Raw genomic sequence first — 27,048 nt, 5'->3', positions numbered from 1 at the left:
ATTTTTGAAGCCAGTGAGGGAGAGATTTTAAGGCTGAGTGGCATTGTAGTTACCCATGGCTGAATATGACAAATGGCTATTAAGGGTTTTCTTTTTAAGTGGCACAAACCATTGAAATTTTAGCTGATGCAGTATTTCATATAGCTCAAATCATGATCTTCACAGACAGACAACAAAATGCCTCCTGGTCTTAGTAAGATGGGACGAGATTAAAAACAGCTCAGATGAAAACCATTTGATTTGAGATTTTAGAATTTTACATGAAATAGAAAGGAAAAGCATGACTCACCTGAGATGAGGTTTTGATTTAAAAGTAATTACATATTAGAGTAGACACATAGTCGTACAAAAATAGAAGTTTAAATTTATTAGAAATTGGGAATTAAATTTCTGTAGGCAGTTAACCTTGAATGCAGAGACCCCCTTGAAGAAACTTTTTTCTCCAAGATTAGAACAAAAAGTATAATAAAATAACTCTAAGAGTACAGAGAGATAAATAATATAGCCGGGGGCAGAAACAATTTTGAAACAGGGTCACTATGACCTCAAGAGAATAAACAACTGTTGCTTCGCAAGTCGAATAAGAGGGAAGCTGCTCCTGAAATTGTTAGCTTTGTCACAGAATCATAGTATTGGGCTTAATTATGTATGACGTTTATTAGTAACTTTATATAAGAGCTGATATTACAAATATAACAATTGATAGAAATTAACATCCTTTTTACTCTTCTGTACTAAAATCAGCAAGGAATATGAATTACGTGACCAAATTCGAAAAGTCATGAGTAATAAACAAGTATACGATGCAGCCTGCAAATGTCTGGGAAGGGACGTAACAATCGACATTGGAATATGATCAATAATCATAAGAGCCCAGGTTCAGGTGATGCGGTGGTCTGGCAAACATCACAAGATGATGGAAGGACCCAAGATGGACCATGAGGTTGTCCACATTGATCGTGTATTCACATGATTGGACGTGTAAGTCAGAGGGATGTGACAAGCACTGATGTCAATGTTGCATTCAACCTCTCCACACGTGGTAAAGGAGCACCGAAGAAAGATCGATTTGTGCTACAGAACACTGAACTCAGACTCCTCTTTAAAATCCCTCTCCAACAGGCATCAAGAGTTTGCATCAAGGAAATTCTGCCTGATGACAGCCCTCAGATTGTAACAAAACACAGCTCAACCAAAGCTGTAGGGGCATATGCAGCAGAAACATCCAAAGACCGCAAAATGAAAGCATCCATCTCTCCCTTCATATGGGGCAATAAAAATAGGAAAACAGAAACCTTAAATAAATAATTCTTACATTGAGAGAGTCAGGTCTATCGGAACAACTAGAAAAGAAGAATGACCAGTGCATCAAAACAAAAGAAAAACATCAAGAGGAACCTTGAGACACAACTTAATAGACCCTTGTGATTTGGACATTTGGTCTCCAGAATTTTGTTCACCCTGTCTCTGTATTTTTCCCACCCATAATGTGTGTCAAACTATCAATCTGTCAGTCTTAATAGTTGTCTATAGAGATGGAGGGAAACAGGTGATCAACATGGTGTTAAAAGGCTTTGGTTTATATTTCTGCTCAGTCCCTCCGATTCTAGAATTCATGAAGCAAATTTACCAGCATTAACTGTAAAACAAATTATGCTTCAAAGATGAATGATGGATTCATGCAGGAGCCAACCTACACCTTGACTGGAAAAGAATGTGCTGGGTATACACAGAAAAAGGTGGTTTTCATTTTGAAAAACCTTTCAAGAATGTATACAGATCTAAAAGGGGTCAATAATCCTGTCTGGACCGTCTAATTCCGAAGGATGCCTATGAATCATCCATGCTCAAGTACTGCTTCACTTGAACACTTAGCTCCACTTGCTGATCTGCAAGTGAGCAGTTTTTAAATGGCAGCCCTTCCTTACCCATGACAGGGGTACCAGTCGTGAAAAGGCCTGTTTGAAATCATGGCTGAGAATGTGTTGCTGGAAAAGCGCAGGTCAGGCAGCATCCAAGGAGCAGGAGAATCGACGTTTCGGGCATGAGCCCTTCTTCAGGAACAGGCTTGGGCATGTTTGAAATCATGCCCAAGCTAGCACAAAAGTATACCACAGACACTGTTTAGTGATGATCACCTCCAAACCTACTATGTTGCTGATAATAGTTACTCACATTGGTGTAAGTGTAATCACTGTTTGTGACCAAAAATACTTTGCCAACTTCATTCATTCGGCTCAGCAGCAGTGCAAGTTTAGGCTGAAAGATAAACAAAAAAGTGTGTCAAACTACTTGATTAGTCAGACAGAAATGCCATTATCTAGTCCTTTCACATCACTTGGTTTCAGCAATAACTGTTCCCAGCACCAGATCCCCTTCCCACGCTTCAACCTGCTTCCCTTTAGCAACCTCCAAACCTCACCCAGTCCAAGGCCAGCCCACAAATGATGCACCTCTAAAGATGGATACAGAATCAGATATACGCATACTAACTTACCTCTTTAACAACATAGGTTGCCAAGTTTTCCAAAGTCTTTTCTTTCAAAGATCCCTAAATAAAAATATAGAGTCAGACCACGCGTATAGCAGTGTACTCTCGTATAGTAATCTCCCAGGTGAAACACTCATTCACGTGTGCAGAAAGCATAACAAACATACAGGTTGATTTAATGTGATTTTCAAAACTCTTACATATTATATATCAGGCAGCTAGATGCAGTAAAACAATTTGGGTATAAACAATTACTGAGGCAAGTACAACTCCCAAAAATGTGCAGGTCAGGTGAACTGGTCATGCTAAATTGCCCGTAGTGTTAGGGGAATGGGTCCGGGTGGGTTGCTCTTCGGAGGGTCGGTGTGGACTTGTTGGGCCGAAGGGCCTGTTTCCACACCAAGTAATCTAATCTAATTTGTTTTTAAATGCTGCAATTCTCCTTTCTTACCACTTGATGGCAGAATTTGGTTAAAACAATGACTGCAGATGCTGGAAACCAGATTCTGGATCAGTGGTGCTGGAAGAGCACAGCAATTCAGGCAGCATCCGAAAAGCTTCGAAATCGACGTTTCGGGCAAAAGCCCTTCATCAGGTTTATTCCTGATGAAGGGCTTTTGCCCGAAACGTCGATTTCGAAGGTTTTCGGATGCTGCCTGAATTGCTGTGCTCTTCCAGCACCACTGATCCAGGCAGAATTTGGTTATTTAAAACATTGTCATTTACAGTACACTCAGGTCAGAACTCATGATTTCTGGCTCACAAATCAATACAAGATTCACTAGACACGAAGTGCACATTTTTAAACTATACTAATTACCTTGTAGTGGACCCAGTCGACAGCTTCTCGCACATCCTGGAACATACTCTTGTAGGACATGAAGAGATCATCATCTTTAAATCCTGTTTCACAGCTGTGTATAAAGAGCATCAGATCAGGTGAGCTTTCATCTGACACCAGCATGAGAACAGTCAATGGCAACCAAAGGGGAGAAAAAGACACCATCTGAACCAGCAAGCAGATTCATTGCTAAGCCTTGTACAACCTGCTTTATCATGGACTCCATCGAGGAAGGGAGGGAGAGACAGAAAAGAAAGAAAAGCAAGCAGGAGGAAAATAAAAGAAAGAGACACAGACAGTCACAGGTTAAGGAGCTAATAATATTGGATTTAAAGACAACAGAAGTATCTTAGAACCCAATCAAGCAAAGCTTCTGAATATCAGTCTATTCTATAACTCACACCTGTCAGAACAATTGTTCTTCACAGTCAATTTCCATGTGTTCCCAGCAAATCATCCATGACATTCCAACCCTCTCTCTTCATTGATTCCTGTGGTGGTAGTTGCGAGACAGGAAGGCAGTTGAGGTTTGGATTGGTGCACAAATTTAAACCCTCTACCCTTTACATTAGGTTCGTCAGTAAGCTATTTCAATATGAAACCAGGGACTTATCTCCAAACAATGAAAATCCAAAATACAAAGAACAGATGAGTTATGAAAGGTTGGGAAACTATCAAAATGTGTTCAATGGTAGACAGCTATTTAAAGAAGAATATTATATACACTCCATTGTTCCAAGCATGGCTAACAAGAGAAGTTGAAGGTTGTGTAGATCAAAGGAAAAGGCTCATTAAGTTGCCAAAAAGAAAAAGCAAGCCTGGGATTGAAACATTTCAGAATTCTCCAAATGAGATGATGAGGAGGAACTTCTTCTCTCAAGGGCTGATAAATCTTTGTAATTCTGTAACCCAGAGGCTATGGAAGCTCAACCATTTAATATGTTCAAGACAGAGATTGATGAACTTCTAAGTATTAAAAATATCAAGGGATGTGCAGAGAGTGCAAAAAAAAGTGTTGAGACAGAAGATTATCCTAGATCTAATTGGACAATGGAGCAGGCTCAACGGACTGAACAACCTCCTCCTACTTCTCATTTCTTTCAAGACATCTCTGGAGAATTTAAGAGAAAAGTGGCAAGGTGAGTCTGGAACTTAGGGTGTGCATTTAGATGTGAAGTGGAAACACAAACACTTACATTAGCTTTGTAGATTGTGAAGGAAGTGTTTGGTGCTGTTAATTATTTTATATTCGATGCCACTAAAGATGAGAGAGCTATCCAGAACCAATACCAGGACTGAATAGCAAGCAACACACTGGAAGGGGGACAATCAGGCATGTTTAAGTGAAGAGTAAAGTCAGTGAATAGCAACAGCACGTGACCATCAATCTGTGCACAGAGCTAATATTCAGAATTAGATATAGCTTCACAGTTAAAACCTAAAAGCAAGAACAAAATAAACCTTTGGTTCACTAACAACATCACTATTTGCAAAATCAGAAGAGGCCACACAAAATATTGTAGATCAAGCAAAATCGTGAAGTTTAGAATGTGATTGAGAATAAACATCAAAACATAGAAAAACAATGGTAGTTGGAAGGAAGAAATTAGAACAAACTAGAGTTAAGATTGAAGTGGGCAGTGTCACATTGGATCAAGTAGATAAATTTGTCTATTTAGGTTAAATGGTAGCAGATAATGGCAGATGCGATGCAGAAGTTATACAAAGGTTTGAAATTGCCTGAAATAATTTTAAGATGACGGTTGTGTTAACAAGAAAACTCAAACTTGTAACAAGAACTCACAAGAAACTACATTCTATCCACTCTCCTGTATGTCTAAAAAACTTGGACAAAGGGTAAATATCCATTGAAGATAGTAAAGGCCTATGAAATGTAGATGAAAGGGGAATTCCATATACTTGAAACTGCAAGAGCACAGAGGAGTCTAAAAAGTGATGTCTAGAAAAGAAAATAACAGTATTTTGTCATTTGATCAGAGCTGAAAAGCTTTAGCGATCTCTTCTAAAAGACAAAGCAAAGGGCAACTAGAAAGAAGGTTCAATCTAATCATGGTTGGATGACAGGTGTCACAGTGTGGCTGCCATGACAGTGGACACATGGCAGGAGGAGTAGCTACAAGCAGCAGCAAGATTGAGGGATACTGAGCGCCACCTACAGCTGTGCACAGGTTTCACTGTCCAAAAAGAGCATGAAAGGCTTAATACTCAAAAAGGTCTGCCTTCAGACAATTTCACTTTTCTTTGAGCTTAAATTTCTAATTACTGGATTTTGGTCACCAGTACAGCAAGATTTGGAAAATAAGAAAAATTAGGTACAATAGAAATCCCCACTGTTATAACTTCAAGATAGCTAGATTAATATCCGAAAATGAGGGACTAACAAGGATAGCTTCTGAGAAAGAGCAAATAATACTCCACGGGATTCCAAGGTTCCTGTATTGCTCAAAGTGTTAGTAGGCCAGGGACAAGGCATGAATAGGTGAGAAGAATACGAGGCCTGGAAGGTGGCTAATGTTGCGCCATTGTTCAAGAAATACTGTAAGAAGAAGCCTGGAAACTATACTTATGAGTGGGTACATTCTTGGAGGTGACTCTGAAAGATAGGATTTACATGCATTCAGAGGTAAGGATTGATTAGGGATAGTCAGTATGGTTTTGTGCAAGGAAAAGTTTAAGTGAGTGGGTAAAGGTCTGGCAGATGGAGTACAATGTTGATAAATGTGAAGTCATCCATTTTGATAGGAACAACAGTAAAAAGGACTTACTTGAATTGTAAAATATTACAGCATGCTGCTGTGCAGAGGGATCTGGGTGTCCTTGTGCATGAATCACAGAAGGTTGGTCTTTAGGTGCAACAAGTAATTAAGAAGGCAAATGGAATTTTGTCCTTCATTGCCAGAGGGATTGAGTTTAAATGCAGGGAGGTGATGTTACAACTGTACAGTGTGCTGATGAGGCCACGACTGGAGCACTGCATGCAGTTTTGGTCTCCTTACTTGAGAAGAATGTATTGGCACGGAAGGGAGTGCAGGGGAGGTTTGCTAAGTCAATTCCAAAGTTGAGGGGGGTTGGTTTAGGAGGAGAGACCAAATAGATGGAATTAAGTTCATTGAAATTTAGAAGAATAAGGTGTTGGAAGATGGGGGGGGGGGGGGGGGGCAGAGAATCTTATAGAAACATATAAAATTATGAAGGGAATAGATAAGATAGAAGCAGGGAGGAGGTTCCACTGGTGGGTGAAACAGGAACAAGAGGGTACAGATTCAAAATTAGGGAGAGCAGATTTAGGACTGAATTGAGGAGGAACTTCTTCATCCAAAGGGTTGTGAATCTGTAGAATTCCCTTCCAGTGAAGTAGCGGAGGCTTCCTCATTGAATGTTTTTAAAGCTAAGATAGATAATTTTTTGAACTGTAAAGGAATTAAGGTTTACAGTAAGAGGATGGGTAAATGGAGCTGACACCACAAAAAGATCAACCACGATCTTATTGAATGGCAAAGCGGGCTTGAAGGGCCAGATTGCCTACTCCTGCTCCTGGTTCATATGTTCTTAAATTACATCTCAAATTTTTAAATGAAGTAACCAAAAAAATGATGGTACAGTGGTAGACATTGTTTGCATGGACCTTAGTAAAGCCTTTGATAATGTTTTGCATCATAGACTAATTAGTAAAGTTAGATCACATGGTATTCAGGGTGAGCTTGCCAATTGGATACAAAATTGGCTTGATGGAAACAGAGGATGGTGATGGAAGATTTTATTTTGGATTGGGGAGCTGTGACCAATTATGTTCCACAGGGATCGATACTGGGTCCACTTTTGTTTGTCATTTGTAGAAAGGATTTGGATGAATACAGCAGGTATGATTACTAAGTTTGTGGATGATGGTAGAGTCAACAGTGAAAAAGATTATCTAAGATTACAAAAGAGATTTGATCAATTGAGTCAATGGGCTGAGGACAGCAGAGGGAGTTAATTTTGGGTACATTTTGGTCATACAAACTATGTCAGGATTCATACAATTAATGGTAGGGCCCTGGGTTCTGTTGTAGAACAGAGACACCTCGGGGTTCAAGTACATAATTCTGAAATTCGCATAACATGTACAGTAGACAGGGTGGTTAAGGCGGCATTTAGCATGCTGGTCTTCATTGCTCAGACCTTTGAATATAGGAATTGGGACATCATGTTGTAGTTGTACAGAATATTGGTGAGGCCTCTTCTGCTGTACTATGTACATTTCTACTCGCCCTGTTAGAGGAAGGATATTATTAAACTAGAGAGGATGCAGAAGAGATTTACCAGGATGTTGCAGGGAATGGAAGGTTTGAGATATAAAAATACACCGGAAAGGCTGGACTTTTTTCTCAGGAGGTTGAGAGCTGACCTTATTGAGGTTTATAAAATCTTGAGAGGCATAGACAGGTGAATGACAATGGTCTTTTCCCAAATGTGAGAGAGTTCAAAACTATGTAACATATTTTGAAGGGAAAAGCAGAAAGATTTAAAAAGGATATGAACAGCAACATTTTTTTAAATACATAGAGTGATTTGTGTGTGGAATGAACTGCCAAAGAAAGTGGTGGATGCAGGTACAGTTCCAACACTTGAACGAGTTTATGAATAGGAAAGGTTTGGAGGGACATGGGGCAAGCGCAGGCAAGTGGAACTAGTTTAGTTTGGGAACATGGTTGTTGTGGACTGGTTCGACCAAAGGGTTTGTTTCCATGCCAAATGATTCTACAACCAATATTCTGCTGCTTTGCTCACTTACCTTTGGGGATCAGGTGTGTACATCGACTGTGAAGGAGATTGAACAGGTGAGTAAGAGCCCATGATAAGTTGGAATATACATGCTTTGCGATATAGATTTGTCTGTCATAGAGTGCCCAAAGCAATTACACCAAGGAGTTACTCTATTTTTACTTGCATGAACAAACTGGTCAGCGTGAAAGCTTCATAGCTGAGATAATGTAAGAGGATCCAGTAAACCCATTGAGAGCCCAAAGGGAAGCCCAGGTGGATGCAGCCCTGCATCCAGTGGGCATGAGCTCGTCTCAAGCAGACCAATGCTTACCTTGTGTATCGGGGGCAATTCGTAAAAAAATCAACCAGACAAGCAAACAGATAGGTCTCTGCAGAGGGAAAGATAACAGGAACCCCAATGAGAAACAAACTCAGATTCAGACACCCTTTGCACCTAAAACAACAGTAACAACGATTACCAAGGAACACAAGTGCAGGAAATACTGTAGTGATGAGCGACTGAATGACAACTCAGGTGGTGGTTTTCATAACATAAGTCATCATGGAACGGAATGCCAAGAAAGCAGACCAGATCAGCGGCTTGTCAAAGCATTGTGCCAGATAACAGAAGACATGGCATTATCCATTAAATCACTAAAGAATGCAGTTTCAGTACAAAGGACCTAATGCTTCAAAAACAGCCAGTCAGAATGTAAGTAATTGAAGCCTGATAGTTCCAGTAAAGTGGGCTGAAGGGAAAAAAGGCCAACTTAGGAATTATACAGCAGTCTACCTAACCATGTGCCCAAACATGGGGCTCTGTCTTGTTGATTAGCCTAGTCTGTGAATGGTGGAGCAGCAGCCATACCATTTTTGAGTATTACCCTCCCCCCACTCCCTGCCATGAGACGTGAACCGATAGGCAGGCCAACAGGATTCTGGATTTTCCTAAGATTTAAGAGTGCAAGAGCTGGGATTCCACTTTTTATTATGTTAAGGTTGTGGATTTGTAGTGACCTCAAATGAGATAAATTTCACTTACGGGGCTGCAATTTTTGTCACATTTCAGGGATCATGTTCCATGATTCTAATCACTATCACATGAAAACAATCTCAAATTTTCTTAGCCTCCGCTCGGAGGCAAGCAGCAAAGGCAACATTTCCCCCTCTGGGTCCCTCTGCTCCTCAAGACCTGTCCCTGCCTGTACATCAAAGATAAGGAACTTACCTGGCAAATTGAAGAGGGTGTTGAGGATGTAAAAGCGTTCAGTATCATCTCGCTGAATAAACTTGTTTGGATATTGCTCCCTTATATCTGGGCTGCACAAAACACATGCATGTCACGTAACATAGTTATCTTTCAGCACCAAATGATAATGTTCCATCAGAACAGGAAAAGCATGTTTTATCTAAAATAACTCTCAAGTATGCCCCTGGCTCCATGCTCAGCATCACAATAGGTTCACCTAGGAAGGACCATATAAGGAAGTAATTTGCCATAGCACATAAAGAATAATGTATTTCCTGCCATCAGAGAGACAGTGGGTTATATACAGCTTGATAGGTATGACTCGGCAAATTTCACACAAAATAGACAAGTGAAAACAAGTTGGGAAATAGCACCAGTTCCAGCTACCTGTTCACCCACAATATCCAGCTACTAATGTTGCACTATTTCCAGTCAAGGGATCAGAAATTTAACTTGCAATTTAAGAAATTCCTACAGCTACATTCTTTCACAGCTGTGAAAGAGCATTGTCATTAAGTTTTGTCTTTCTATATACAGATCAGTAATCAGCTAGGGTGGTAGTAACCAGGATACTTTACCAAGGTCTCTCAGCTAATCAGCCAGAGATTTTCCTCACAAGTTCACAAGAAATAGGCAAAGGAGTGGACCACCTCGTACATCAAGTCAATTTTGTCAAATCACTAGGATTACTGATTTAACTTCATTTTCCTGTCTTATCCCCAATGATCCTCAATTCCATTGTCAATTGAAAGTTTGTCCAACTCAGCCTCAAATATCACAGAATCACAGAAATGTTACAGTGCAAAAGGCTACTTGGCTCATCATATCTGCATCAGCTCTCCAAATAAACATCTCAGTTCTGAAGCATCACAATGGACTTTAAACATTAACTGTTTCTTTCTCCACAGATGCTGCCAGACTTGAGTTTCTCCAGCATTTGCGGTTATTATTATTTAAGATTTCTAGCATTTACAGTACTCTGCTTTTATGTGAACAACTCACCTGGTACCATTCTCCCACCTTCTACTCATTACCCTGCACATCCTTCCTTTTTACATAACCATTTAATTCCCTCTTAAAATGCCTCACCACACACTCAGACAATGCATTCCAGACACTGACTGCATGAGAAATTTCTCATATCACTTCTGCTTCTTTTACTAATCATTTCAAAATCTTTCATTCTCGATCCTTTTATAGGCGAGAACATTTTCTCCTGACTTATTCTGTCAAGAACTCTCATGATTTTGAATATTTCAATCAGATTGCCTTGGAGCCTTCACCGTAAGAGCTCCAGGGTCTCTAATTTATTCTCATAACTGACATTCCTCATGATGGAACCATTCTTATAAATATTTTACACAGCCTCGCCAATGTCTTCGCATTTTCCTTAAATGTGACATCCAGATCCATGCACAGTACTTCAGCTGTGGCCAAAATAGTTTCTTATTCAGATTCATCAGAATCTTCTTGCTCTTACCCTCCATGTTCCCATTGATAAAGCCTAGTATCCTATATGCTTTATTAACAGTTTCTCCCAGCCCTACCAAATCCACCCTGAATAAAAACAAGAATAGGCCATTCAGCCCTTCCAGTCTGTTCCACTATTCAAATGAGATAGTGGCTGAGCTGTGGCCTAACTCCATATACCCGTCTTTACCAATTTCCCTTAATACCTTTGCTTAATAAAAAAATTATTTATGTCTAATTTAAAATTAACAACTGATCCCACAGCCACTGTTGTTTGTGGAAGAGAGTATGAAACATCTACCGCCCAGTGTGTGTAGAAGCATTTCCTAATATCTCTCCTGAATAGTCTGACCCTAATTCAGAGACTATGCTTCCTACTTCTGGAATCCCCAACCAGTCCAAATAGTTTCTCTTTACCTCCTGTCTTTTCCTGTTGATACCCTGAAGAACCCCTACCAATATGCATCACCCCACACCTCTCTGCATTGTACTTCATCTGCCACATACCCATCCATTCCCTCTACTTCTCTATTTTCAATGCCCCAACCTCCACCCCTCTGTGGAAGAGAATTCCAAAAACTAATGTTCCTTTCAGTAAAAACAAAACCTCATCAAAACCTTAAAAATTAAGGGTCTCCATTTAAAGCTAGGCCCCCCAAGATCGAGATTCCTCCAAAAGAGGAAATATCCTTCCAGCAATTATCCTGGAAATCCCCCTCAGGATCTTGTATGTTTCAATAAAAATCACCTCTCATTCCTTGAAACTCTAAAGGGTACAGACCTAACAGTATAACAAAGGCAACTCTTTGATCAGTGCCCCAATGTAAACATACACTTCCTCCAATACCACACATAACAGCAGCAGTGTGTACCATCAGATGCACTACAGTGACTCAGCAAGCCTCTTTCAGCAGTACCTTCTGAACCTCTACCACCTAGAAGGACAATGACAACAGAGGCATGGGAACACTACCATTTATAACTTCTCCTCCAAGCCACTTGAAATATGTTGTTTCTTCACTCTCACTGGATCAAAATCTGGAACCCTCTAACAGCACTGAGTGCCCCTTTATAGTAGATTAAAGCAGCATCTCACCACCATCCTCTCAATCAGAGAAGGATAACACATACTGGTCTAGTCAGCGACACCCACATCCTGTGAAAGAATTTTTTAAAATACTGACCCTCAGAGGACACCATCCTGCCTATACATACTGGCCTTTGACTGGAACACCTCTGATCTTTAAGACTGAGCTATCAGCCAAGAACCTGATAGTTTATCCGCGAAATGAAGTAGGTAAACTCTTACACAATAGTGAGTTGAATATTAAGTTCAGTTCTTAACTTTTAAAGAGGTTATTTAAAATTAATTAAAATTCTAATAAACATGCAAATGGTAAAAAAGAATTACAATCTTGTGTTGGATCACATTCACAGTTAAGCAATGACATAGCGGTAATCAGCTAAACTCAGCACCCACCCCCTCATGAAGTTGAATCCGTGGGCACAGACCAGGATGTTCCCATATGCATCCACCTTCAGCAAGTTTCCATATAATGTGTCAAAGATCAGACCTCTGCAAAATTAACAGGATAAAAAAGTCCTTTCAATACTCTCAAATTAATTACGAAACACTCATCACACCTTAATACAACCAGACACCCAAAAACAAATTAACCCTTTTCTTGTCTGCTACACTTTTTCATTATGCCATTAAACTACAGGACAGCAAATGTTCACACTGAATGGATGGCCACTGTTTGCACCAACCTGTCATTTTATACAGAGTGGCTTTGTTTCAAAATCAGGTGCCTATACTTTTAAAAACAGTACCTCTTTCTCCCATAAATAGTCACACCACTTTTAGCAGGTTGATTTAGCGAGTGAGAGTTCAAATCTCACTGTATTCCATTATAAAAATGAATTTATTAAAATTTGATAAACTGATTTCTTTTTTTTAAAAAAGCACCTAATCACTGACAAAGAAAGAATTGCAATCTCTTCTCTTCCTGCTCCTGCACCATTACCTCTAGTGTCTCCAATCAATCTATTCTTAATATTTCTTCTTGCTCAGTTACATGCTGGCCCCAGTGACATCATCCAGAAGCAGTGTGTCGTCCAGTTCTACCTCAGCACTACTTTTGTTAAATTATCAGTGTGCTTCTCAGACATCCAGTACTGGATAAACAGAAGTTGTTTCATTTAAATACTGGAAAGATTGAAACCATTGCTTTCCATCTCTACTCTATATCTGTTCCCTAGACACTAACTCCATTCCCCTTGCTAGCAACATTCTATTTGTAACTCATGTCACAAGCTTCTGACTTCATATGCATGTCACTATTAGTACAGGAGAAACTGAGGACTGCAGATGCTGGGGATCAGAGCTTAAAAATGTGTTGCTGGAAAAGCGCAGCAGGTCAGGCAGCATCAAAGGAAATTCCTGAAGAAGGACTTATGCCCGAAACGTCGATTCTCCTTCTCCTTTGATGCTGCCTCACTATTAGTACAGCCTATTTCCAATGCCATATCATTACCTGTCTTCACCCCAAATGAGATCATTAGCTGCAAGAAAGACTTTCATGTATTTAAGATCCCCAGAGTGCTTTACTTCTTTGAGATCTACTGCACATTAAACACGGTAACTTAGTTATGGGCAATAATTCATCCTCATGAACACAATGCACATCATGTGACAATGCATATTATGGATAACATTTTCAACTGGTTAATGCATTGAAATTCAAAACAATCACACTGCCCTTTTGAGCATTACAGATTTTTCTCCCCTTGACAGCTATTAAGTGCCAACACTCCCATCTCACAGTCCCCTTGTGCACTTTAATTCCTACCTGGTAGGGAAAACAGGATCATAGACAAAGTTGCATAGCTCCTGAGGATACCCAATGGAGATCAAGCGCTCAACGGTCAAATCGAAGCCCAAAGCCTCATATTCTGGAGATTTGTACACTGTACCAAGACAAGAGAATGATCTTTAAGGAGCATCACACACTATTCAGCAACAATTTATATAAATTGTGCCTTTAATTTCACAAGACATAGACATATTTCACAGAGAAACATAATAAGATAATTGGTTAGATGACCAAAAGCTTAGTCAAATGGGTGGGTTTTAAGAGTTGCCTTCAAGGAAAGCAAAGTTGAGGCGATGAGGTGTTGGGGGAAATTCCAGATCTTGGCGCCAAGGCAACTGGAGATATAGCTGCTTATGCTAGAGCAATTAGAATAAAGAATGCTCAAGTAACTAGAACTAAAAAGGAGCACAGGATTGACCAAAAGGGTTATAGGGATCAAGGCGATTACACAGGTCAGGTGGTGAAAGACCAGTGAGATTTGAAAACAAGTTTATGAAATATTGCTATTATAGGAACTTGGGTTCTGAAATAGAGATAATAGAACTGTGGGCGGCACAGTGGTTAGCGTTGTTGCCTCACAGTGCCAGAGACCCGGGTTCAATTCCCGCCTCAGGCGACTGACTGTATGGTGTTTGCACATTTTAGATTAGATTACATTACATTACAGTGTGGAAACAGGCCCTTCGGCCCAACAAGTCCACACCGACCCGCCGAAGCGAAACCCACCCATACCCCTACATTTACCCCTTACCTAACACTACGGGCAATTTAGCATGGCCAATTCACCTGACCTGCACATCTTTGGATTGTGGGAGGAAACCGGAGCACCCGGAGGAAACCCACGCAGACACGGGGAGAACGTGCAAACTCCACACAGTCAGTCGCCTCGGTGGGAATTGAACCCGGGTCTCCGGCGCTGTGAGGCAGCAGTGCTAACTGCTGTGCCACCGTGCCGCCCACAGTTCTATTATCTCTATTTCAGAACCCAAGTTCTCCCCGTGTCTGCGTGGGTTTCCTCCGGGTGCTCCGGTTTCCTCCCACAGTCCAAAGATGTGCAGGTCAGGTGAATTGGCCATGCTAAACTGCCCGTAGTGTTAGGTAAGGGGTAAATATAGGGGTATAGGTGGGTTGCGCTTCGGCGGGTCGGTGTGGACTTGTTGGGCCGAAGGGCCTGTTTCCACACTAAGTAATCTAATCTAATCTAAAAAAAAAGTCCTTTGGAATACTGAAATAAAAGGCAGCCTTTTCAAAAAAACTATGCAACTTCAGTTAAATGACTACCAAGCTACCAGGGGAGATAACTTCTAGGGTGTTTGTTCAGTGGAACTTCTACAACCTAAAAATACAGTCCCCTTGCACAACCAAACTCCTACCTGACAGGGGCATGGGGTACACAAACAGGTTGAATTCAGAATATCTATATCCAGTAGAACTGCTTTCATGTTTGCGAATGTTTCTAGGTGAACAGAGCTAGAAAGAAGTCTTAAGCTTGAGCATCTTCAAAGTACTTAAAAGTGAGAGAAAAGTTTTTGATTTGCCTATCGAGGAGTGGCAGAGAAACATGTAATGAATGTCAGAAGGTTGGCAAAAGGAAATGCTTGTGATTGCATCTGTGCAGTAAGAAATTTGAAGGTGAAGACAGGAATGATATTTCCTTGAGTGCTGGTAAATGATATTATTGTGATAAGCACTGAACATTTCTTTTTGTTGTTTATGATAAAACCTTTGCTATTAGGGAGAGAATTCAAGGATCTGGACCAAATGACACTGAAAGGACACGGATTGTTCCAGAACAGGATGGTGCAATTTGAAGGGGAACTTGCAGATCTTCTGCACTTGTCCTTTTTGGTGATGGAGACTGTGGGTTTGTTGACAAGTCATTGCAGAACATCCTGTAAATGGTACACACTGCTGCCACAGTGCTGCTGGTGAAGGAAGTGAATGTTGAAGGTGGTGAATGGGGTACCAATCAAGCAGGTTAATCTTTCCTGTATGGTGTCAAGATTCTGCAGTTTTATTGAAGCCGCAACTAGTCAGGTGGAGATTAGTCTATCGCACTCCTGATCTGTGCCTTATGGATAATTGACAGGCACTTGGAAAACAGAAGGAGAGTTACTCACCCCAGAATTTCCAACTTCTAACCTGCTCTTGGAGCTACTGTATTGCCCTGTAGAATCTGTATGTCATCATCACTACTTGCCCATCCATCTACGTCATCCACAAATACAGCTATTGTATATTCACCTTCCTTTCCCAAGTCATTAATACTGTAATAATTGTGGCCCCAGCACTGATCTGTGGCACTGCACTAGTTATAGACTGTCATCCTGAAATTGCCATGCCATCCCAATTTCTATTAGGTAGCCAACCCTCTATCTACACTAATACAGTACTCCCTACACAATGGGCTCTGATCTTAAGAAGTAGCCTATCAGCAGTATCATGTCAAACCTGCTTTTGGAATTCAAAACAGGTTACATCTACTGGTTCCCATTTTAATCTGCTTGTTTTCTCCAAGAATTCTAATAAATTTGTCAAACATGAATTCCCCTTCAAGGAACCAAGCTGACTCGGCTTGATTATATTAAATTTCTATTATATTTCTAAACTCTGGTACTTCTAATAAATTCTAACATCTTGAAAATGATAGGCATTAAGCTAACTAAAGTCATTAATGGCCCTTTTTTGGGTCTCCTTCCCTTTCGGAATAAGAATGTAACATTGTCAGCTTTTGTGTCGTCTGGGTTTTTCCAGAATCTAACGATTCTTGGAAGATTATTACCAATGCATGCATCATCTCTGTTGCTAATCCTTTTGGTATCTTATGATCCATCCCATCAGATCAGGTATTTATCAGACTTTAGCCCATTTAGCTTCCCTCGTGCCTTTTCCCTAGTATGAGTCATTATATTTACTTCCTTTCCTTCCTTCTCACACTCCCTTCATTATTTAGTATGCTTGGAATGCTACTAGTACCTTCCATCGAAGACAGAGGCAAAGTTTTAATTCAACTTCTCTGCCATTTTCTGGTTCTCTTCTATTAATTCCACAGCCTCATTCTTTAAAGGATCTATGTTCACCCTGAACCTATTGTCATTTTTCATATATTTAAAGAATTTCTTATTGTCTATTTCTATAAATGTTTTGCAAGTGTCTGCCCCTATTATGTTTTTGGTCATAAAATGGAAGATCCATAGCACAGAAAAAAGCCTTTTGCACCCATACCTATCCAAAACAACTATTAACTATTCTCTACCATCTTCCAACTTTAGCTAATAGCTTTGCATCATAAATGCACATCTAAATAGTTCTTAAATGTTAGGAGGGTTTCTGCCTCTACCAACCTCACAGGCAAGTTTTCCTCACATTTCCTCTAAACATTCTGTCCTCACGTTTAATCTATGCCCCAGTCATTGATCTTCCTGCCTACCATATCTGGTCATCTCAATTTTATACATCTCAATCATGTTCCCCATAAATCTTTTCTGCTCTATAGCAAACAAATGCAGTTTATCCAATTTCTTTGAACAAACTCTCCAGCCCAGACAACATTCTGGTAAATTTCCTCTGCACCCTCTCCAGTGCTACCGCATCCTTCCTATAACGTGAATCGCAGAACTGCATACAATATTCTAGCTATGGCCTAACCAAAGTTTTAAAAGTTCCAACATAACCTCCCTGCACTTAAACTCAATGCTGGTATTGGACTGGGGTGGACAAAGTCAGAAGTCGCACGACACCAGGTTATAGTCCAACAGATTAATTTGAAATCACAAGTTTTCAGAGTGGACTTCACCTGATGAAGGAGCAGCACGCTGAAAACTTCTGGTTTCCAATAAACCTGTTGGACTATAACTCAGTGTTGTGTGACTTTGGACTTTGACTAATAAAGGAAAGACAAGTATGTAAGTTAGCTCGCTGAGCTGGAAGGTTTGTTTTCAGACATTTTGTCACCATAATAGGTAACATCATCAGGGAGAGTCTCCAGTGAAGTGCTGGTGGTCTGACCCACCTCTCTACTTATAGATCTTGGTTTCTTAAGGTGGATGATGTCATTTCCGGTCCTTTTTTTTTCTTCAAGGGAAGCTAGATAGGATCTAAATCAATGTGTTTATTGATGGAGTTCTGGTTAGAATGCCAGGTTTTTAAGAATTCTCATGTCTTTGTTTTGCATGTCCTGGGATGTGTGTGTGTGTTGTCCCAGTCAAAGTGGTGTTCTTTGTCTGTACGTAGTGAAACTAGTGAGTGGGTCATGTCTTTTGGTGGCCAGTTGGTGTTCATGTATCCTGGTGGCAAGTTTCCTGCTAGTTTGTCTGATGTAGTTTTGTTTTTACAGTTCTTGCATGGTATCTTGTAAATGATGTTAAGTTTGCTGGTGGTATCTAATGGATCCTTTAGGTTCATTAGTCACTGTTATCTCACTGATATTATCTAGTATGGTGACGAAATGTTTGAAAACAAAGCTTCAAGCTCAGCAAGGTAACTTACATACTTATCAACCTGAACTACAAATCTTCTCAAAAAAGGAAAGACAACCATATGCTTTCTTAACCACATTATTCATATGACCTGATACCTTAAGGGACCAGTGTACATGCACAAAGGTCCATCTGATTCTTGATGCTTCCTAGGGTTCTACCATTCATGTATTCCCTTGCCTGGTTTGTTCTGCCCAAGTGCATCACCTCATTTATCCGGATTGAATTCCGTTTGTCACTGATCAGCCCATCTGATCAGCTCGTCTACATCCTCTTGTAGTTTAAAGCTATACTCCTCACTACTTACCAGCCCATCAATTTTTTATTTTTACTATCTGCAAACTTACCGATCAACCTTTCTATATTCAAGTCTAAACTATTTACATAACCCACAAACAGCAAGGGCCTCACACTGAGCCTCTGGGACACCACCAATAGGAAAAACAACCCTCAACCAGCACTCCCAGCTCCTTTCATCCAGCCAATTGTGGATCTAATTTGTCAAATTTAATGATTGTCTGCTGGTTTATCACTAATTTTTGCCAAATTGTATGCTTGTTCTTTCAGTTTGAACTACCCTGAACTTCCCTGGTTAACAATTGGCATTGCCCTTCCTAGAATCCTCTTTCCTCACTAGGCTATAAATTTGTTCAGAGTCATGAACCTACTTTCTTAACCACCTGTCATTGTTCCTCAACTGTCTTTGCTGCTAAACTCCATTTCCAATCCATTCCAACTAACTCTGTCCTCATTCTTTTGTTATTACCCCAAGCAGAATCCAATGCCTTCAGCAGTTTCTTGATATCACATGGAGTAATTAAAATGACTGAAGACTGGTGTGCGCAATGCTGGGATCCTCCAGAGCAGGTCAAGATCTACTGATGTGCTGGCTTGATCCATCATTGAAGATGGGGATATTTCTGGAAGCTCCGTTCCTGCTAGCTGTTTGTCCACCTCCATTCAAAATTTATTGGGGCACAACTGCACAGTTTAGATCGGATCCTTTGCCTAAGAGATCACTTAGCCTTATCACTTGCTGCTTCTGCTATTTGATACTCACAGGTGGTCCTGCGCTGTAGCTTCACCTTCAAACTTCCTGCATGAGTGACTCAGCATCAGCAAAGGACCCCACACAGACAGTATGCATCACAGTCAGCAAGGGAGTGCATGTACACAGTACATATCATCATCCATGTAACTGGAACTCAAAAAAGGAGGCCAGAGGTCTGGCAAAAAACAAAGCAACAAAGCTGACTGACACAAACGCTTATATTTCCGAAACACTTTTTATGACTTTCGAGAATCCAAAGTGCTTTACAGCTAAAACATAATACAACTTTTGGAAAATAAAAAAAAGCAGTGGATTTTGCACAGCAAGATCCCACAAGCAGCAACGTGATAACGATCAGCAAACGTGTATAGTGGTATGGATCAAGGGATAAAAATGACTAGTTAGCAGTTTAACTGACAGAGGCAGACAGTATTCCAGTGTCAATTTGATGTATAATGGAGCCAATGACCCTATCACAGCAAGAACTGATTGTGCATGGGATGAAATCAGCGCAGCCATTTTCTGAGTTAATAAATTTTATTGTATCTAAGTAAAAATGAACAGCCAGAATTCGGAAGTGCTTCTGTACAATAGTGCACATCAATAAACAAAACAAACAAACATCACTATCCACAGCATTTAGCTTTTTGATTTAAAAAAGGAATGCTTTTCTTAAAAATACTGGTGCAACAGGATATTTTTCAACTGTAAGAAAAGAATAACCAAAGCATTCAGCTCTCTAATGGCCTTTGGAGAAACCAAACCTGGGAGTCCATAGAACATTTTCTGAGTCTCTTCATTGATAATAATCTAGCAACAATCCCACTGGTCCACTGGCTTCCCATGCAAATGAAAGTTGGATTTAGCGAGTTACTGCAATGTATTAAATCTTTGAATCAAATGGGACATTGAATTATTACCATATTTCAACTTAGATCGGAACATGTTTGGAAATACGCAGCAGTCAATTATACATCTAGATATTGCTGATTCACCAACACCTTAGTGAAATCAGTTCACTTTTCATAGTTATTCACAATTCCTTAAATTATTTTCAGACTGACTGACTTGGTGGAGCTTAACTAGCCCAGATCTTAACCAGAGACCAGAACAGACAAGCTTAAGGTTTTGGCAGAACAGGTCTGAGTGTAAACATCATCTCTAGAGATGTCAGTTCTATGTGACACAGAATTGACATATCAGTTTCTTTATTCAGGAAGAAAGACCAACGGGCAAATATGGTCTGGCTTATGACAGTTTCCAAGAACAGAATCAAAGAGAAGTTACAAGCAACAGATTAGCAGACATGTACAGTTTTGGTAAATTTGAATTTCAAATCCAAAGGCAGAAAACTCAAGACTCTAAATTAACCTTTTTGAATAATGACACTCTTAGGGATTTCCGGTAAACACTGACCAATCTGCATACCTGTGGCAAAATATGCTTTAACTGAAAAAATGCAATAATTTTTCAAGACAGGTGGCTACAAAGAGCCTCAGTGAAGGAGGTCCAGTCTGGCAACAAATTGTCTGCTACATAATCGCCTCAGTTTCACAAATAGGCACCTCAATTCTAGTCTCAATACCACAGTGAAAGCCTCAGGGCTCACTCCTTAATAAAGATAAAAGTAGCAACAGGAAATGAATGATGCGGTAACTTCATCGTCACCAAGTCTTGCAAAGAGATTGAGGTCAGAATGCTATGACAAACGTCTGTGGCAGTTACTGCCCACGAGACAATGGCAGTCACTTCACTGAATAATGAAAAATGAGAGAGTGGCCAAGGTGCCTTGCTGTACCTCATAAACCTCTTAAATACAAACACCACTGGCCCTAACCCTCTTGTCAGAATGATATTACATAATATTTCCATCATATTTCATTTGTCATTTCCCTTCTTGGGTACATACACAGGTTCATTCTCAATAGTTCACTCCACTGATCTATGATAGGGACTATTGGCAAGTTGATTATCCATGGAGGGCATCACAACATGGGTGACCCTACACTGACCTGACAGTGACACAACTAATTTTGTGTGTTTTAACAGAGTGTTGATACCAACTGAACAAAATGCCCCATATCTAGAAATCATATGAACTGTAGGATTGAAGCATCCTCCAAACAGCCCCAAGCCCAGCAGCATCCTGGCCTCTCAACTTGCAAAGGAATTGATTACAAGGTTGACTCTGAAACATAATCCTGCACAAGGCATCAGTTGGATCTCAGTGGAGGAGTCAGTAAAACTTGGGATGTTCAAAAGGCCAAAATGAAATTATTACAGAAAACTCGAACAGCTGGAGGACCTTAGACTGTGTGAGAAGCAAGACCATGGAAAGTTCTAAACAGAAAATGGTAGTTTAAAATTGTCTCCTGTTCAAGTCTTAATGTAGATCTGTGAGAACAGAACTGATAAAATAAATAGAATTTGAAGAAAAAGGAAGATGCTGCGACAGAGTTCTGGATGACCTCTGATTTATGAAGGTTAGATTGAGAGACCAGCGAGCAATTTGTTAGAATAGGTTTAGAGGTAACAAGGACATGTACCCCACTTTCAGCAGAAAATAAGCTAAAACAGGAATAGTCATGCAACATTATGGACATGTAAATTGGCAATCTCTGAAGACCCAGATGTGTGGAAACTAACTGGGGAGTCAAATACAATAGCATCCTATCTAATTGACCCCCTTCTCCTCAACATTTCACCCTTAGTTAGCTGTGTATTTGCCCCTGCCAGGTTCCCTTTAATACTAAAAATACAGGAGGCTCACTTCCCAGCAATGTCAGATAGCAGAAAGGGCATGACTTCATTCAAATATTATGCTACAGGAGAAATCGACATAGCAATGATACTCAGCTCCATGTCACCAAAAAGCTCAAATGTCATAGTGCAGTATTTATGAAAAATCTGAATGACATGTCGCAACAAAAAGTCAATTGTACAGGAACCTCTATTTCTAATGATAGCTGGACAACGAACTGAAGCACCCAACCTACTCTCAAACTTAAACTGGGGACAGCAGTGACTTTGTGGACATTGCTGCTAATCAAGCTGTTGTACAAACATCTATGTCTGTTTTACTGTCACATTTACTGGGCTCTGTGTGACACAACACAGCATTCACTGTCCTTCTATACACTATGTTCATACAACACATTAGTCTTAGAACACTATTAGCCATCATTTGGTCAATGCTTATCGCACTTGTTTCTCTGGTCTTCACAAGACATGTACCTGTTACTTCTGAATCCACAGATCTACTCACCACTATCCAGCACTAACCCTCTGCCCTAACTGGTTACATAGTCTATCAAGTTCATATTATCACTTCCTCATCTGCCAAATGCAGTTTGGGAAGTCAGAAGAACAGCATGTGCTTCAGTTTTAATGGATCCAGAAGTTCTTGTGCACAAAACAGTGTCGCTGTGCTTAGGTTCGTCAACCATGCAACGTCCTGCATCTGGCGTACCGGAAAGGCTGTCACACTGTCCTCCAGCCTCCAGAGGACAAACCCAAATAGGCACAGTATTTCAGTTTTTGTCCACAGGATGAAACTATTTCATTTAGTAGAACTGTAAAAACTTGGAAGTAGCCTTGATTACAAAGCTGCAACATACAGCAGCAACAGAAGTTATTTGCCACTTATCAGCCCAAGCCCGAACACTGTCCAGGTACATCTGGATATGGATGGCTTCAGTAGTTTCATGAATTTTCTGCTTCCCTTTTGTTTCTCCCACCTGTGAGCATTGTGCAATCAACACCAAACATTCCCAATTCTAACCTCATGATGAGGGAAGGTCACTGATGAAGGAGCTGAAGATGATTGTGCTGAGGACACTATCCTGGGGAATGCCTACAGTTATGTTCTTGGAGTGAGGCACTGATCTCTTTCCAAATGGTTTGTAGCTTCATGTAGGTTCATCTTATTTCATATATTTACAGGGAGAAAGTGAGGACTACAGATGCTGTAGAGAGTCAGAGTCAAAGAGTGTGGTGCTGGAAAAGCACAGCAGGTCAGGCAGCATCCTAGGATGCTTTTCCAGCACCACACTTTGACTTTGTAGATTAACATACATGAATTCTTAATGTCTTTGTACTCCACGTATTCCTTCTTAGACTATTTCTATCAAGTGCTACATTTTTTAAAGTATCATTTTCCACTGAATTTATCAATTAAGGGTTCCAGAGAACAATCCAAATAAAACTCCTGAGACGAATACTCACCTGTCCCATGATGGGGTTCTGTGGGGCCCAAGAAAGAACTAGTTTATATAGTTATTTTTAAATTAATAAGCTTGGACATATTATGACTCATCTCTTGGGCTGGTGGGACCTGAACCTGGACTTTTTGGCCCAGCAGTAGGGACACTACCACTGTACTACAAGACCTACACATTTAGTTTAAGTTAGCAGTATATGAATTATCTTAATCTGCAGTGATTGTCCCCCCTACCGTGAAACTGATTAAAACACCTCCATGAACCAATGGAATCAATACTCAAACCTGCCCAGATATATCTGCAAAGAGTGATATTGCCCATTGAAGAGTAGGGCACTCACTTCCCTTTTGTTTCTCCCACCTGCAGCAGATCCCCTTCATCTTACCTCCTACAGCTGGGAGGGGGAACGAAAGGCCGCAAACTCCTCCTCGAGTGCGACAGCAACCCTCCTTTCTCAGCCAACAGGAAGTACGCTAGCTGTGGGGTGAAACAGATAAAGTGTTGGTCCCCTTCTGCCAAGCTGTAACCATAGTGGTATGAAGCCAGCATCGTAACCTCATTTCTTGGTTACCCAGTCTTCATTCAGAGTATGGTATCGCAGCTGCCAAAAAGTCACCTTCTAATGCTTCCTCCCATTGTTCTAAGGGCTTGATCCTCTCTTTAATCATATTCTTCCTTCATTTTCAATGGCCATCAACACTTAGGAACTACTTTTTTGTCAAATCTACTCTACATTATCCATACACCCTTAGAGCACAAAATCACCAGTTTGGGGGTATCACTATAACTGGCTGTATCCTGATCTTCTCCAAGTCCTAAACTACAGGCACTAAAATGATTGTGCCCACAAGCAATTAAAATCAATTTCTTCAGAATACCAAGTCCATCACCTGCCACCTCATGCAGCAATCCTTAGTCCCATCCCATTTAGCTACATTCTGTGTCTCAACATATCTGAGCTCAAACTCTCACATTTCAGTTACTGAGGTTTTTAACAGAAAGCCTTTATCCAACAGGACAACTGATTTTTCTTTTTCAGTGAAGTATAAATCCATAATAGACATAGATAACATTTCCTAAACCCTGCACACACTGGATGAGAGCAGCAGAAAAAGGCTTGGGAACCCTTTTCTAATCTCGATCCTTCTCTTGATTACAACTCTTCTCACTACATTTATTTCCATTATGTTTAATGATCCCCAGTTTCCAAATTTAGGAACTCATTAGTTACAATAAATTAAAGAAAATAAGTTAAAAAAAAACTTAGCAGGGCCCTCTTGTTGTATGGTAGCAACAGCCATACTCTCAGACCTGGAGTCCCGGGTTCAAATCCCACTTATGCCAGGTGTGTAATATCATCTCTGGACAGTTGGTTAGAAGAATAATTTCATGAAAAAAAATCATAGCAAGTCTGGCAGCACCTATGGAGAGAGGAATGTCTTTAGTCCAATATAACTGTTGCTGTCAGGCCTGCTTTGTGTTTTTTCTTGCATTCTGAAATCACAGTTGCCACAGTATTTAATTGTTAATTGAAACCATTAGCTATTCTGCACTCCCTCCAATTCACATGTTGAAACAAGGTCAATTAACATTTTGATATTCTAACAATCCCTTCTACTAACTCTTAAGCACAAACTTCCTTACCTTCTACAATGTACAAGGCTTTGAAAAATAAATCAACAATTGATCTATCTCATCTTCACTCACCTATTATTTACTTATCTGTGCTACTTAACTCTGTGATCAGCCTGTATTGCTCGCAAAGCAAACCTTTTCACTGTGCCTCGGTACACGTGACAATAAATTCAATTCAATTCAATTCTTGAGGCAGCTGAGTGGGAAAGATAGAACATCTCTGCAGTCACTACCCTTTAGTGAAGGAATTTCTTCTGAGGGTACTGAATCTGTGAAATTCTTTGCCACGCAGGGTTGTTGAGGCAAAGTTATTAAGTATAATTATATAGGTGCTAGCTATGAAGAGAGGTCGAGTAGGTTAGGATTGTTTTTATTAGAAAAAAGGAGATTGAGAGGGACCTGATAGAGGTCTACAAAATCATACAGACAGGATGGATAGGGATAAGCTTTTTCCCAGGGTGAGGGATTCAACAAGGGGTCACACGTTCAAGGTGAGAGGTGAAAAGTTTATGGGTTATACACGCAGAAAGTAGTTTACACAGAGGGTGGTAGGTGTCTGGAATGTGTTGCCAGCAAAGGTAGTAGAGGCAGGGTAGATTCATTTAAGGTGCGTCTGGACAGATGCACGAGTAGGTCAGGAGCAGAGAGATACAGATGCTTAGGAATTGGGCAATAAGTTTAGACAGTGGATTTGGATTGGTTCAGGCTGGGAGGGCTGAAGGGCCTGTTCCTAGGCTGTAAATTTTCTTTGTTCTATACTTAAGGCTGAGTAAAAAATAAAGGATTATGGGTTTTCGGTCAGGAATTGGAGTTGAATATGATCAGATCAATCATGATCTCATGAAATGGCAGAGCAGACCAATGGGGTGAATGGTCCACTTCTGTTCCTACATCTTATTAGATGTAGAGATAGCTCTAACCTGACCTTTGAGTGCAAGTGGCAGGTCCCAGCAACAGTTGGGCTGAACATGGTCAGTGGCAGTACTAGAGCCATAGAAATGGCCACTACCACCAGGAGGTCCTGATGTAGGATACAGATCAGCCAGCCTGGAAACCCACCAAGAGGTTTCTGACAATTTCCCCATCTAAGCAGAAGCCTGTCCATGCTGGTTATATCCCAATCCGAGCAGAAAGTAACTATTAATTTACTATCCATCTCCAGTCAGTAGGCAGCCACGCTGACGGCATACCCATTACAAGAAATGGTAACAGGAATAAACCATACGCACCATCAAGCTTTGTCTGCCATTCACTATGATCATGGCTGATCTTGACTTGCCTCCCAGTCCCGGTTTCCTCAATTCCTTGGGAGCAAAAATATTGGGGAAGATACCAAATGGTGGAACATTCACAACTCTATGGGATAAAGAATCCTGAAGATTCACAGTCCTTTGAGTGAAGAAGTTTCTCTTTGCATTCCTAAAATGACCTGCTCCTTATCTTGAGAATGTGCCCTATGCAACATACACATACAGGCCCTCAAGACTTCTCCATCATTTAATAGGATATGAGCTAACTGGATTATGACAGAAACACCACTTTCCTGCCCATCCCAAATAGCTTTTGATTCCCCAGCCAGGGGACTTACCTCCCCATCTAACTACTCAAGAGCCTGGAAATTATCCAGTGGTGAAGGGATTCATTGGCTTTCCAGTTGTGGGCATTTATTCATATCAAGACTTCAAGCACTCATCCTCCACATTTGGAAGAAAAAGAACTTTCCTCGACTTCAAAAATATGACAACTAACTACTTTCAAAAAAAGGTTGATAATTCATGCTGTGGAAACTATAAAAGTACTTCCCTCATCATTGTCAGGGAAAAAAACTTACACTTATTCTCTGGAGTCTCTTACTTGTCATTGCTAAGGGCCTTTCAGAAAAACCAACATAGTTCGCAGCCAGACAAAGCAAAGGAATATGTTGAAATCAACTCCCAGAATGCTGCATTATATCCATCAAAGCATTTGAC

General features: G+C 40.4%; 1 protein-coding gene across 2 annotated transcripts in view; it reads right to left on the bottom strand.

Moving 5' to 3' along the window:
• nt5c2a (5'-nucleotidase, cytosolic IIa) overlaps nucleotides 1-27,048 on the bottom strand; it is a 78,694-nt gene that overhangs the window by 20,422 nt on the left and 31,224 nt on the right. For both annotated transcript variants that reach the window (XM_043712881.1, XM_043712882.1), the window contains exons 5-11: nucleotides 13,671-13,788; nucleotides 12,299-12,394; nucleotides 9,328-9,419; nucleotides 8,431-8,488; nucleotides 3,312-3,405; nucleotides 2,498-2,551; nucleotides 2,176-2,259 (exon numbers count right to left, since the gene is read on the bottom strand). In XM_043712881.1, the coding sequence (XP_043568816.1) occupies nucleotides 2,176-2,259; nucleotides 2,498-2,551; nucleotides 3,312-3,405; nucleotides 8,431-8,488; nucleotides 9,328-9,419; nucleotides 12,299-12,394; nucleotides 13,671-13,788 (596 nt within the window). The remainder of the gene's footprint in view (nucleotides 1-2,175; nucleotides 2,260-2,497; nucleotides 2,552-3,311; nucleotides 3,406-8,430; nucleotides 8,489-9,327; nucleotides 9,420-12,298; nucleotides 12,395-13,670; nucleotides 13,789-27,048) is intronic.

The sequence above is a fragment of the Chiloscyllium plagiosum genome, chromosome 22, assembly GCF_004010195.1.
Source record: "Chiloscyllium plagiosum isolate BGI_BamShark_2017 chromosome 22, ASM401019v2, whole genome shotgun sequence".
In the NCBI taxonomy this organism is placed as follows: Eukaryota; Metazoa; Chordata; class Chondrichthyes; order Orectolobiformes; family Hemiscylliidae; genus Chiloscyllium; species Chiloscyllium plagiosum.
This window is presented reverse-complemented; position numbering and strand designations above follow the sequence as displayed.